The 12,364-nt window shown below is 35.9% G+C and overlaps 1 protein-coding gene across 4 annotated transcripts; it reads left to right on the forward strand.

Moving 5' to 3' along the window:
* Positions 1-413: 413 nt before the first annotated feature.
* Positions 414-8,079, forward strand: LOC113508364 (heat shock protein beta-1). 4 transcript variants are annotated; one of them, XM_026891345.1, is made up of 4 exons: positions 414-763; positions 2,719-2,772; positions 5,882-6,062; positions 7,206-8,079. In XM_026891345.1, exons 1-4 carry the CDS (start codon positions 576-578, stop codon positions 7,398-7,400), a joined length of 618 nt encoding a protein of 205 aa, XP_026747146.1. In that variant the 5' UTR covers positions 414-575; the 3' UTR covers positions 7,401-8,079. The 4 variants fall into 4 exon arrangements, with proteins under 4 accessions (XP_026747146.1, XP_026747147.1, XP_026747148.1 ...); XM_026891346.1 differs by having other exon boundaries at positions 5,885-6,062; XM_026891347.1 differs by lacking the exon at positions 2,719-2,772 and having other exon boundaries at positions 419-763.
* The last annotated feature ends 4,285 nt before the right edge of the window (positions 8,080-12,364 follow it).

Genomic DNA, 12,364 nt, shown 5'->3' on the forward strand with positions numbered 1-12,364 from the left:
CGAATTGGAGGATTATTAAAGCGGTTAGGTAATTTCCGACGTTACGTCAAACTGACGTCATAAGGCCAAGGTGACCAGCAAGTCTTTCAAGAATATTTTATCACAGAAACGCCGTTTCTTAATACGTGTATACTACTTCGATACAAAAATATCCCACGAATAATATTGTGTTTAGTTATGCTATATTATGTACATTGCCTTAAACAGAAGAAACGAATTCAAGATGAATGAATCATCAATCATATACCGTGGATGTTGCCATCATTCGCTGGTAGCGCCTATGCATCATAGGAAGATGCTCGGTATGAGGCACGGTGAAGCCGGCCAGACGTGGAATGAGCGAGAAGCACAGTGTGGGCCGAATGACGCCGACCGAGTCTCGACGCGGTTCGCAGTCGTTCGAACGTGAGGCTATTTAAAACTGTGCGCAGGCCCCCTGGCGCCGAGTCGACGACTAATGATCAGTCCTGCCTTGTCTGCCGTTGAGTGCGTAGCGACACTGTGATCCGTGTTTACATAAGAACGTTTCAGTGTTTGTTTAGTTTCACGAATTCTACATAACACACTTCGTTAAAATGGCTGACAGTGGTCTTAAGAGGAATATCCCAATCAAGCTTGGTGACTTTTCTGTCATCGACACTGAATTCTCCAGCATCAGGGAGAGGTTTGACGCCGAAATGAGGAAGATGGAAGAAGAAATGAGCAAATTCAGATCAGAACTCATGAACAGAGAAAGCAACAACTTCTTCAAAAGCACAACTAGGTATTTATTAATTTTTTTACAAATTTATCTTTAATATAAATTAACGTAGGTTTAAGTTAGAGATGTATTCCGCACAAATTCTTTCATAAAAATATTTATTGGCGACTATTTAACCAGTTGGTAATGTTAATAACGAAGAAAGTAAAAAATCAGGTGGGCAAGTATTTTTCAAGTGGGTGAATAAACCGAGTTGTCTCATGGCTATATTATTATTCCATCCGTCACAGTTATGTTGCCGGGCCTGTTTTCCTAAAAGGGAATCTTGAATAAATGAGTTTGGTGGTTTCGCAAGGCAGTCGCCCACTTCGGCCGTGTCGGCAACTCCAAGAAAGTATATTCAAAAGGCATTATTCGGGATCAGTCCGCGGAACGGCATCAACTGCAGACAAGTCAGTCGCCTCCATTTAAAGCGTGCAGCGATACGTAAGCCCGACGCGGGATGATGTCATAAATAGAAATAGCGCCGGTTGCGCCGCCTCAAACTTGAGAATTTTGTTGCTAAAACACAGTAACGCGTGAAATTGTAAACACAATGTTCGCGCATAACGAGGTTTTATATAAGAGTAGGAGTAGCTACTTACTCCGCTCTATGAATGAGCTATGAACTAGTTCTGCATGGATCAATGGCAATGCGTAAATAAAAAAAACTACCTGCCGCTTTAATGTTTATACATGTATTTCTTGAAAGATTGAAGCAGCAGTTATAGCTGATAAAATATTAAACTCTAAAGTAGAGCAGGCACACCATTTTACTTTAAACTACCCATTAAATAAATCGTAAATTGGCAAGGATGTAAAGACGAGTTGTAAAATTATACATTCAAGTGGTATAAAACCTCGATGCTGTTATCACACCTTGGCTTATAGCGAAAACGGTTGCAAAATGCATACCTCTGAAGAAACCGGTTTACGATTGTTTTATCAACACAGACGTGAGAGTATTATACGTGCCTAGTTGTTGGCGCTAACGCCCTGAAATTGTGTTTACGGCATGAATACATGACCCACTTGGACTTGAGCGAGTTGGTTCAGTTTCAGCGGCGGCGACTCTACTCTCTAGTGATGCAATACTAGCCTTCGACATCTCGCATATTCACACTCCCACATGAAACGTGGTGGGTAGTTTGATATACGCTGGCTTTTTGAACAGCATCACAAAGAAAACAAACAGATATGACTTCCTTCCAACACGTCATTAATATTTTTAGGATCTTGCTCAATTCCATTCAAGTGTGGGATTACTGGTCCGCCCATGTTTCCATCGTTCCGTGTGGGTCGTGTTACAGTAACTGTTTGGACATATTTGGCGGTAGCAGCTGTTAATAAATACCTTCTTATTTAGCAGAATGATTAAATTTGAAGCGATGATTTTTCTCTTTGTGTAGTCACAAATTGACGTCGTTGACTGTTTAATGTCCTTGTTTTATGACCACATTTTTCTCATGTGTTTTACTTTTATTATCATATATTATGTATTATGTTAGTATGAATACAAATAATATTTTATTTCATTTGATTTCGCTTGCTTTATAGATTATTTACATATATTTACAGGTTTATAACGGATCATTTCGTTTCGCGCATCATTGATGACGTGAACTTTATTGGCTTCATATTTATAAATCATTTTATATCTGGTTTATTATTCGTCTGTTTAACATCTGGTTAGGACTAGGGCTGTCACAATGTTAATTAAATTTAATCTCTCATTTATCCTAAGCTAGTAAAATGAAATTCATTCCTATATAAATCATTTTTATTTAATAGTTTATTTTTAAACATCAGGCCCATTATTCTACAGGAAAAATTGTTTATAATTTAAAGTTGCGAACTGTACTTACGATTCTTAACTGTTTGTTTCCATTTTGTTCATCCCTACCTGCATGCAAATCTAATAAAATTCTGATTCCTTTTCCCCCGAGTTTAAAACTAACAACGAACATTGCTTTTTGCATGTCTTACAATTTCGAATCTGTTTCCTCCGGAGGGGTAACCAAGTCATCAGAGAGGTAATTCTACAATACCCATACATGTGTATGTAAATTAAATACCATTATAATATAATCGTAGTCTTCGATGTAGTATGTATGTACCAACGTATTTTATGTATAGTTGTTGATTAATTAATATGTATGTTTCTAATACTTCTGCTTGCTGTAGTATCGCACCTGCTAGTATTATAACACACTAACTTTATATTTCATTGTATATCTAACCCGCATGTATTCTTTAGTATTTTATTGACATCTTTACAAAGTATTAAAGTTGTAAGATGTCGCATTAATGTGTCAAAGGCCCGTTCATGTATTTATTTTTATCTTTGTAACTCGAACGCCCTTCCCCTACAAAACTAGAATAATTTCGACGTCGGAATGCCGATAAATAAGATGCTATCCGACCCTTTCTCCCCTCAGGACTTAACGTAATAAATAAAGGCCCCCCTACATATTTTCTAACGAATTAAGAGCTGCGCTTAAACCACGAACACGATATTTTGGAGATGTTTTAGCTTCACCCCATAATCAATACAAAAGCAGAGATATTTTCTACCAAACTTGAAGAAAAGTTGGTCGGAGTGAGGTATTATAAAATATCCTAGTTACAATATTATTTATAGAACAGTCACGAGCAAAGAATCACGGCATCACACCAAGTTTATTATACTATTATCAGTCATAACTTTAATCATTTATAGTTTATAGCAATGCGCAAACGATCATAATATTGCGAAACACATTCCAAGAGAGCCTGTTGTTTATACTGCTACTAATAACTCAGGACGATGCAAATGAGGCTAGTTAAGTCCAGTTGTGATTGTTTAATTTGAACCTCAGTTTCACAAAGCAGGCTTTGTTAATACAACACTTAGACCCAGTTATTTGCTTGACGTTAAGTTCCAGACTGGTACAGCCAAGGCTGTTGTAGAAAGTTAAATTTGCATTCGAGCATTTGATTAAGGGACGCATAAAGCTCTTAAACGCTTAACAGTCAAAGCATTGAATGAAACGTGATTAAATAACGATGATTTTAGAAGTTGTTTTTCTCAGTTGAAAAGTGGAAAATTTTGACCGCAGCCAATGTCTAAGTAAAATGACATAATGTAGGTATAATTAATATTTGCTGTACAGAATTTACCTCAGGAATGTAGATTATTTCACACCAAACGAATTCTTTGAACACCTTGCTAATTAATTCTGTAGTTGAGCGTAGTCGGAATTTGTTTTGTGTTGCTGTGAATGAAACCTAATCCGTTTAGCATTGGAGTTATGTGGCTAGGCTACTGGGCAGGCATGTGGTACTTAAGTCGGCACATTTAATTTGTACGGTTGGTAAATTAACTGTTTAATATTTTTTTAAGTTCAGGAATATAAAACCAAAAAGTATGTTTCGGAATAAAATAAGCTCACAACTCAGATTTGATTTTTTAAAGAAAAAGCTCCAAAATTCTCACGCTTTTTTGGTGATCTACTTTTTGTTTGCCGTACGTTGGTACCGGACCACCTACTTACACAATTGAACACAAATTACGTCGATACAAGTGCCCACTCTATTATAAATTATCGATGAGCTCATTTTGTTGACAGTGACCTTGTATCTCTACTTGATGATTTGAAAATGACATCAGATGTTTTGTTGAAAACGTAAAATTATATGCACTGAGTAGGTAAACCTTTTGCTACATAATGATTCAGATAGGGAATACGCAATATTAAGTTTAGGCATGTTTATTGTAAAATGGATGGATCACCGAGTGCAAAATACTGATCATTTACAATTATTTTTTGCACATACTTCTGCAAATCTCCGGATTGCTGGTGGGATTCAAATTTCGAAAATAATACCTACTTACGTAATATTTATCGGTTTTGGAACGTATTTTAGTTACTAATGCATTATGGAGCAACCACTTAACATTTTGTGAGCGATAAGTGGCTAACAGTACCTGCATGCAATACCCTCGTGTATTAGAAATTAGAATATAATAGCGTGATAGTATTTCGCATGCCAGCAATCACTTTTGCTAGACTGAATTAATTGGCACTGGGTATTTTTATGTTATAAAGCGGTTATAGAGCGCTTTAAGTTACATCGTGAAAGAGATGGCGCTATTTGCCTGTACAGCTACATCCCTCTCTGGCGATTTTCGATCGATAGAACGAAATTCTCTTATTCTTTAGTTTTTAGTTTTATGTGAAATCGATGGAAATTAAAGCGTCGTCGACTTTATTACAGACCTAACTAGTGACTGTTCATTACGTGGAGGTACTTCGTTTGCATGCAAGCATTCTGATGCTCTGTTTAGATAGCATGTTTAATTCCATTTATGTACCTACATAAACGTATGTATAGAACTGATTCGTACAAGGATAAGCTCGACCATGAATTAGTTTGATGATCGATGTAAGAACTTCTAATAATCGACCGCATGTTTGAGGTTACAGCCTTTATTTCAATGGAATAAGGTTTATATCGCAATACACTGTTATAAATGATGTGCGATTTTCTTCTCGGTAGGTACGTACTCATCGTATTCAAACAATGTATACTATGTATTTAGTTACATTTGCCTTGATCTTTGCATGTAGTTTGTTGGGTATCGGTAAACAAGACGAATGACATCCGTTGATCAAACTGCTCATAAGTCTGTTAAGTATAGCACCTACTTTGTGCTCCACCTACATTGCACGATTGTCAATAAACGTTCTGTAAAGGTTATCTCCCAATGTCGCGACTTAAATCACACACAATATTAATTACATACCTAAAGGTACTTACAAACTTTGTCAACACTTTAGTTCTACACAAGTTCCAATACATGCACGAATATTAAATACTATTTTTGTAGTTTTGGTGAGTTTTAGATATATTGGGAATTAGAATTTAAGTAGATTAGAAACTTTGAAACTTGTTTTTGGTCTTCCTGTTTTCCAACAAAAGTAGGTGCCACGTTTTTTCGAAAAAGTTCAGTCATAGATAGACAAATTAATAATATTTTCAAAATGATCATTTTTGGCAAAACTCACAATGTCCGAAAACTAAGTCCAAAAGCAATGTTTAGTAAATTGGGCCACGTGAAAATTTTTGGGTTTATTAATAAGACCGTTGTGTCATCCACAGCAGCACCACATCTTCACAGCACAGTGACAGCAGACAGTTGGCCGAGCCCAGCCACTGGGACAGCCTGAACTCGCCCCTGATCCAGGATGAGGGAGACGGCAAATCACTTAAACTCCGTTTCGACGTTAGCCAGTACACCCCTGAGGAAATCGTCGTCAAGACTGTAGACAACAAATTATTGGTGAGTTTTTACATTCATGATTGACGTATTGATTTTTTGCGCTCAAACAACTGCACACTGAAAAGTCCATAAGGGTAACCAACTATCGATTTAAACTCTGCTGCTTTCACTCCGAACATTTCCCTAAACCGTCAGTTTGGATTCATAGTAGGTATTCGTGGAACAACCATTTAAAATCCTACACGTTGTAGTATGAGGTCAAATTTAATCCAATTTAGATTCCTTTGTAATGTCTTCAATCTACATGGATGGTTGTGCTTGCCACGCTCCGTTAAAGGCTAAAGGTAGTTTCGATTAAGTGTAGGCGGGGTTTTGTTACGAGTAAATGCAATCTCATGGCGCTATTGCATTGTCCGAGACGCTACTTACAACGCTGATTGAAACTTATTACATAAAGGGCAATGCTCTGTACAATGTTATACAGAGCATGTAACGACAACATAAAACGCAATATAAAGTTTGCAACATATTATCAGTTGTAAACTAAAAACGAAATTTACAGGCACCGCTCGTTTAATTTATAGCAACTAAAACGGGTGGCAGTACAATTTGCTCAACTACACAGTACAGATGCGCTGGTGTAGGTTTACACAAACATTTGGCAATGGACGGTTTATATCCACACAATTTTCGGTTTACCGGTTGACGTCATCACTACATTCCCTAGTCTTATTTCGGACAGATCACAGAGATCGCCTCTGATATGTTTTATGCCCGAGCCAGTAACACAAAACGAATTTTAAGTTTGGAAAATGAATGCACGCAAACTGAAAAATTCACCTATCTAATGAGATTGACGATTGCATCGTTTGCCTGACAACCCACTTTATCGCCGGTGTGTTGCGGCAAAAGGTCGACTTATAAGGTTTCATTCGACAAGATGTCGACGGTATTATTTTATGTCGCGGTTTAATGAAGATTAATTATCTGTGAAATAATGAAGCGTTTATTTACGTATAAAATGTAAGAAAACGACCGAAACACCTTAGAGCTGGCAAAATGCCAATTTTAAAGAATCGCTATTGTGCACACAAAACTAAAGTATTCTGATTTTTTATCGGGGTCAACGGAGTCGCGAGACGTAGCCAAAACATAAATTCCTGAGCGCCAATAAGTAACGGGGATTGTGACTGTGTGTTTCAGGTCCATGCCAAACACGAAGAGAAGTCAGACACAAAGTCTGTGTACAGAGAGTACAACCGGGAGTTCCTGCTGCCAAAGGGCACGAACCCCGAGGCCATCAAGTCGTCGCTGTCGCGGGACGGCGTGCTCACCGTGGAGGCGCCGCTGCCGCAGCTCGCCATCACCGACCGGAACATCCCCATCCAGAAGCACTGAGCAAGCCACTCGCTAGCCGTCACACGACAGCAGCTATTCCATAATACTGTTAATAATTTATTTTTAATTTACGTTTTATAAATTTAAGAGAAGCAATTGGCAATATTTATTTAGAATCTTTTAGAGAATCTCAAAATTTATTAACACCTTAATAATTGTATTGGTCAATTAGTATTCTTGGAAATTCCAACCTACTTGTTAAGCACAGATGCATGTTGAATGTTGCTTCAGTAACATTTGCTTACTCGACGAGTGATAGGAATTGTATTCAGGCAATTGTTACTTTTGTTTTTATATTGGGTATTACGATGAAGTTTTATTTGTGTCCTATATAATTAGGTAGCCATAAGAACACTAAAAATATAATAAATAAAAAAGGCCTAAAAAAGAATTATAATAGAGCTTATAAGTGTTCACCCAGAAGTGAAGATACATTGTTGTACTTTCATGTGATAAAAAAAGCTATTTAGCTAATAGGCTATACGACAACGACGATTGATAAAGTGTCTTATACATATACGTTCAGATGTCCATTTTGCTTAACACGTCCTGCATTGAGCAGCTATAACAAGCACTTTATAATACACAAATTTAACAGCTTTTAACATAATACACATTTATATTTTAGTACAAACAGTTGTTACGAATGTTTTAGATGTCAATAAAATTTAAAAAGCTTTTTGTTTTTAATTTTTTATACAAACCAGAAACTTATTACATAATACTTTATATCTATCGGCAACACTGATTTTCCACATTATTTATAATGTTGAGATCAGGGACAAAAATCTATTCATACTTTTAAAATACAACAAATTTGCATTCAAGTATTTTAGCTCGATTATATAACTCGACTACCTCAACACGTAATGTGTTTGTAGGTAGATTAGTACATCATAAACAAACATAATGACCTAATAGGCGTTGCAGCCAGTCTGATAATCACACTTAATCATCTATGAGGAAGTAGTTCTGGTCTGAAAAAATCTAAATTGCTTACATAAGTAATAACAGCACCCACATACCAAGTACTCAAGTTAATAATTATAATCAGTGCAGTGTCTGTTTTGCTTTATAAGGAATTGATTGATGTCAGGACAATTGCGTCGTTAAATTATCTCAGTGGTATTTATATACATGAACTAGGTACTCAGATACCTTACGTGGGTATTGTAAGAGAAAATGAGTAAAAAAAGCCGTTTGAACTAGATGAGTGTGTGAAACTTAACAATGCCTCCAACCAATAACAGTTTGTAAACTAAACTGGCGAGAAACACTGAAATTCCACCTGGTTAGGTCACACAGATTTCGGGTCAAGAAGGGTAACGAGAACCTTGGTTCAGGAATATTTTGTTAACCTTTATTAAAATTTAATTTCGGTAGGAACTTGTTAGAAATGTATCTAACAGTTTCCATTTATTGGACGCGGTAATTTCCGTCTAATACTACACCACAATTTCAACAACAAGTTCAAAACAAGTTCAATTTATGTCTAGAAAACATTTGGGAAATGAAGCACGTGCGCCATAACTTATTCAGTAAGCACAGAACACGATCGAAAATACTCAAATAACTTCAACAAATTGTATAAGCATTTGGGAAGTCGTAACGGTGAACTGCGTGGCTTTTGTTCCATTACAAGCTACATTTTACAAGGCGAATAGGCAAAGGAAGCGGATAGTGTTATTAGAAACAATAGTGTGGATTCTAACACGTTTGGGCAGACCGGACGATGACTAAAGCCACCTCATTGCGCAACTATTTGTGCCACAAACGAATAAAAAGGTCTGTGTTTAACATTACGCGCCTGACAACTGAATACACAGCGAAGAACAAAAACTATTAATTTTTCTGTACTGCCTAGAGATGCGCCGAATAGTGGTTTCACCGAATAACCGAATGCCGAATACTATTCGGTTTAAAGTTTACCGAACCGAACTATTCGGTTCAAAATTTTATTGCCTCGTCTCATTCAACATTTCCTTACTTGCTGCCCGCAAGATTAAACATTAAAAAAAATGTTATTTTTTAAGTTTTAACTGTTTAGTTTCAGAAATAAATATTACTAGCTTTTCGCCCACGGCTTCGCCCGCGTCGAGGTCCGTTATATCGCTTTTCCAAGAGAACTCTTCAAAAGTCCGGGATAAAAACTATCCTATGTTCTTTCTCAAGGTCAACTCTATCTCTGTACCAAATTTCATTAAAATCAGTTCAGTAGTTTAGACGTGAAAGCGTAACAGACAGACAGACAGAGTTGATTTCGCATTTATAATATCACTAGCTGTTGCCCGCGACTTCGTCTGCGTGGTTAGAAGATATAAGTTATGACTTTTTCTTCGCTCCTATTGGTCGCAGCGTGATGATATATAGCCTAAAACCTCTCTCGATGAATGGTCTATTCAACACAAAAATATTTTTTCAATTTGAACCAGTAGTTCCTGAGATTAGCGCGTTCAAACAAACAAACAAACAAACTCTTCAGCTTTATATATTAGTATATAGATGCCAACGATATCTTCGCTACGTTTCATCGATTTTTAATTTCTCGCGCGGAAATTTTAATATTACGATAACTCATTACCTATTCACTTTTTTGGTGTAGTGTAAAAGGCAATTTTGTTCTATATTACATGTATAATATATCTAACTTATTTATTTGGATAAGGATTAATACTGTATTGTTAAAAATAGGTTCGTAAATAACCCATAATTTTACTGTATTAAGAAAACACATAAAAATGGTTATTGTGGGTTATCCTTGGAAGATAGACATATACCACCGCGGACTTTTTTGTAGATTTATTAAAGAGGTACAAACCCGCCATACATAGTTTTGTTGTAACTCAAAAGGTTTTGGCAGCGTTCTCGAGGAAAGCTCTCGAATGGCTTAATTTTTTCCGACATGTTTAACTAATATCGTTGTAATATTGTCAGTTTACATAAAACCTAAACTTATTATACACTAAAACCTTCCTCAAGAATTGCTCTATCTATTGTTGAAAACCGCATCAAAATCCGTTGCGTAGTTTTAAAGATTTAAGCGTTCATAGGGACATACAACATGATGACAGAAAAAGCGACTTTGTTTTATACTATGTAGTGATAGTAGGGATTATTATCTTGTTCTATGGTTGAAATATTTTGTTTGGAGGTCTTAAAGTATAATTTATGATTAAAGACTGATTAAAGCGTTTTTTAAATTAAAATAAATATTGACTAGAAGGTTATAAGTAAAATGTTGTTGTTTAAGAAATAATATGTTGATTTTTGGTTAAAAATAAACACTGAGTTAAAGTTTTTTTTAATTCAACAATTTTTTCATAGTTTTCCGTAGACTTATAACAGAATAAGTTATATCTTTTAGTTCTACATCGAATAATGTGGCGGAAAAAAAAGAACCGAATATATTCGGCACCAAACCGAATAATTCGGCCGAATACGAATAGTGGAAAAATTGCCGAATACGCCGAATACCGAATACCGAATAGTTATTCGGCGCATCTCTAGCTGCCAAACAGAGTTAGTGATTACATCATTTGAATAACATCTTGAAATCTAACTTGAAACTCATATGACATGTGTGGAAAATTAATTAGTTTTAATCTGTTGTGATATGGTCTCTTAAGTATTCGTAAGTACTGGCAGGCAAGTTGTCACACTAAAGAACAAACACGTGTGGGTAACGAAGATATGTAATACCATTACTCTTAATTGCTCAAATGAACACGTGTCATTCGTTACTTAATGAGTATTTTCTAAAATCGCCTTTAGCATACTATTTTATTACATTAATGCTGTTTCAAAATTGCGATTTAGCAAATTTGCTGACAGTGCCTTTATTCGATTTTGTGGCGATCAATATGCTGGGGGAACATTAACACCCGGTCAGAAAGTTTCGACGACTTACGACTTTACCCATCGGTAATCTACATATGTAAAAAAAGATCGAAGTACATTAAACAGGAGAGTATGGATCCACATGTTCGAAAGATGTAGCAACAAAAACGGTGTGAAGAAATTTATGACAACTACAGTACAGAATGAAGGGCGAACAGAGATATATCTTTAGTAGGAATTTTTGTGAGCTTATTTTTAGCTCTTAATTGGCTGGAAGAGTGATAAACAACAATCATGTAGATTGACACTACACCATTTTAGAGCTGATTCACGCTGTACATTTTTTTAATTCCTGGTGATTTCTTCCAAAAATGAAAAACACAAAACTCTTGTCTGAAAATTTGAGGTTGCTTAAGATAGCTGCTGAATCTGTGTTCGTAGGACGTGTATCCTACACAAAAATCAACTAAAACTACAACTGGTAGGTAAGGCAATCAAGAGTTATGGTAAATACATTTACACATGAATCCTAAAAACATTCGGTTCTTAATTTTTGGCAGTCATAATATCCAAATAAAAAAGTGATTTGCGCTAAGTTAAGGAAGTTTTAACATAGGATAAGGGACCAGTTACATAATAAAGTTTTTAGATATTGCTTGCTTTCTAGCAATATCTAAGAACTTAGGCTTATCACGTTTACGATGTAAACTTTGATTGAATTTTAGTTAATATTGCGAAAAGTTAAGAGGATTTTTAAAAATAGTGACTATTGAGGTTCTCTGTGGCGCCACTCCCACTTAGTAACCAGTATAGGCATTGAGAACTCCCCGATAAAATCTGATGCAAGTGTGCAACATTCTTATCATTGAAATCAAACACTTAATGCAATTACATGGAAATAAATTCCTAAGGCATTTTATTTGTCAACCCATATGTATTTGCAACCAGTACTTCAATATTGCATATCTCATTCCTACTAATATTATAAATGCGAAAGTAACTCTGTCTGTCTGTCTGTTACGCTTTCACGTCTAAACCACTGTACTGATTTTAATGAAATTTGTTACAGATATAGAGTTGACCTTGAGAAAGAACATAGGATAGTTTTTTTCCCGGACTTTTGAAGA

The sequence above is a fragment of the Trichoplusia ni genome, chromosome 2, assembly GCF_003590095.1.
Source record: "Trichoplusia ni isolate ovarian cell line Hi5 chromosome 2, tn1, whole genome shotgun sequence".
In the NCBI taxonomy this organism is placed as follows: domain Eukaryota; kingdom Metazoa; phylum Arthropoda; class Insecta; order Lepidoptera; family Noctuidae; genus Trichoplusia; species Trichoplusia ni.

What these genes read in the sequence shown, in the direction of transcription:
- LOC113508364 (XM_026891345.1), top strand. Translation starts at nt 576, where the DNA reads ATGGCTGACAGTGGTCTTAAGAGGAATATCCCAATCAAGCTTGGTGAC. An exon ending in TTCTTCAAAAGCACAACTAG is followed by an intron (nt 764 to 2,718) that starts GTATTTATTAAT and finishes TGCTTTTTGCAT; the next exon opens with GTCTTACAATTTCGAATCTG. An exon ending in GTAACCAAGTCATCAGAGAG is followed by an intron (nt 2,773 to 5,881) that starts GTAATTCTACAA and finishes TGTCATCCACAG; the next exon opens with CAGCACCACATCTTCACAGC.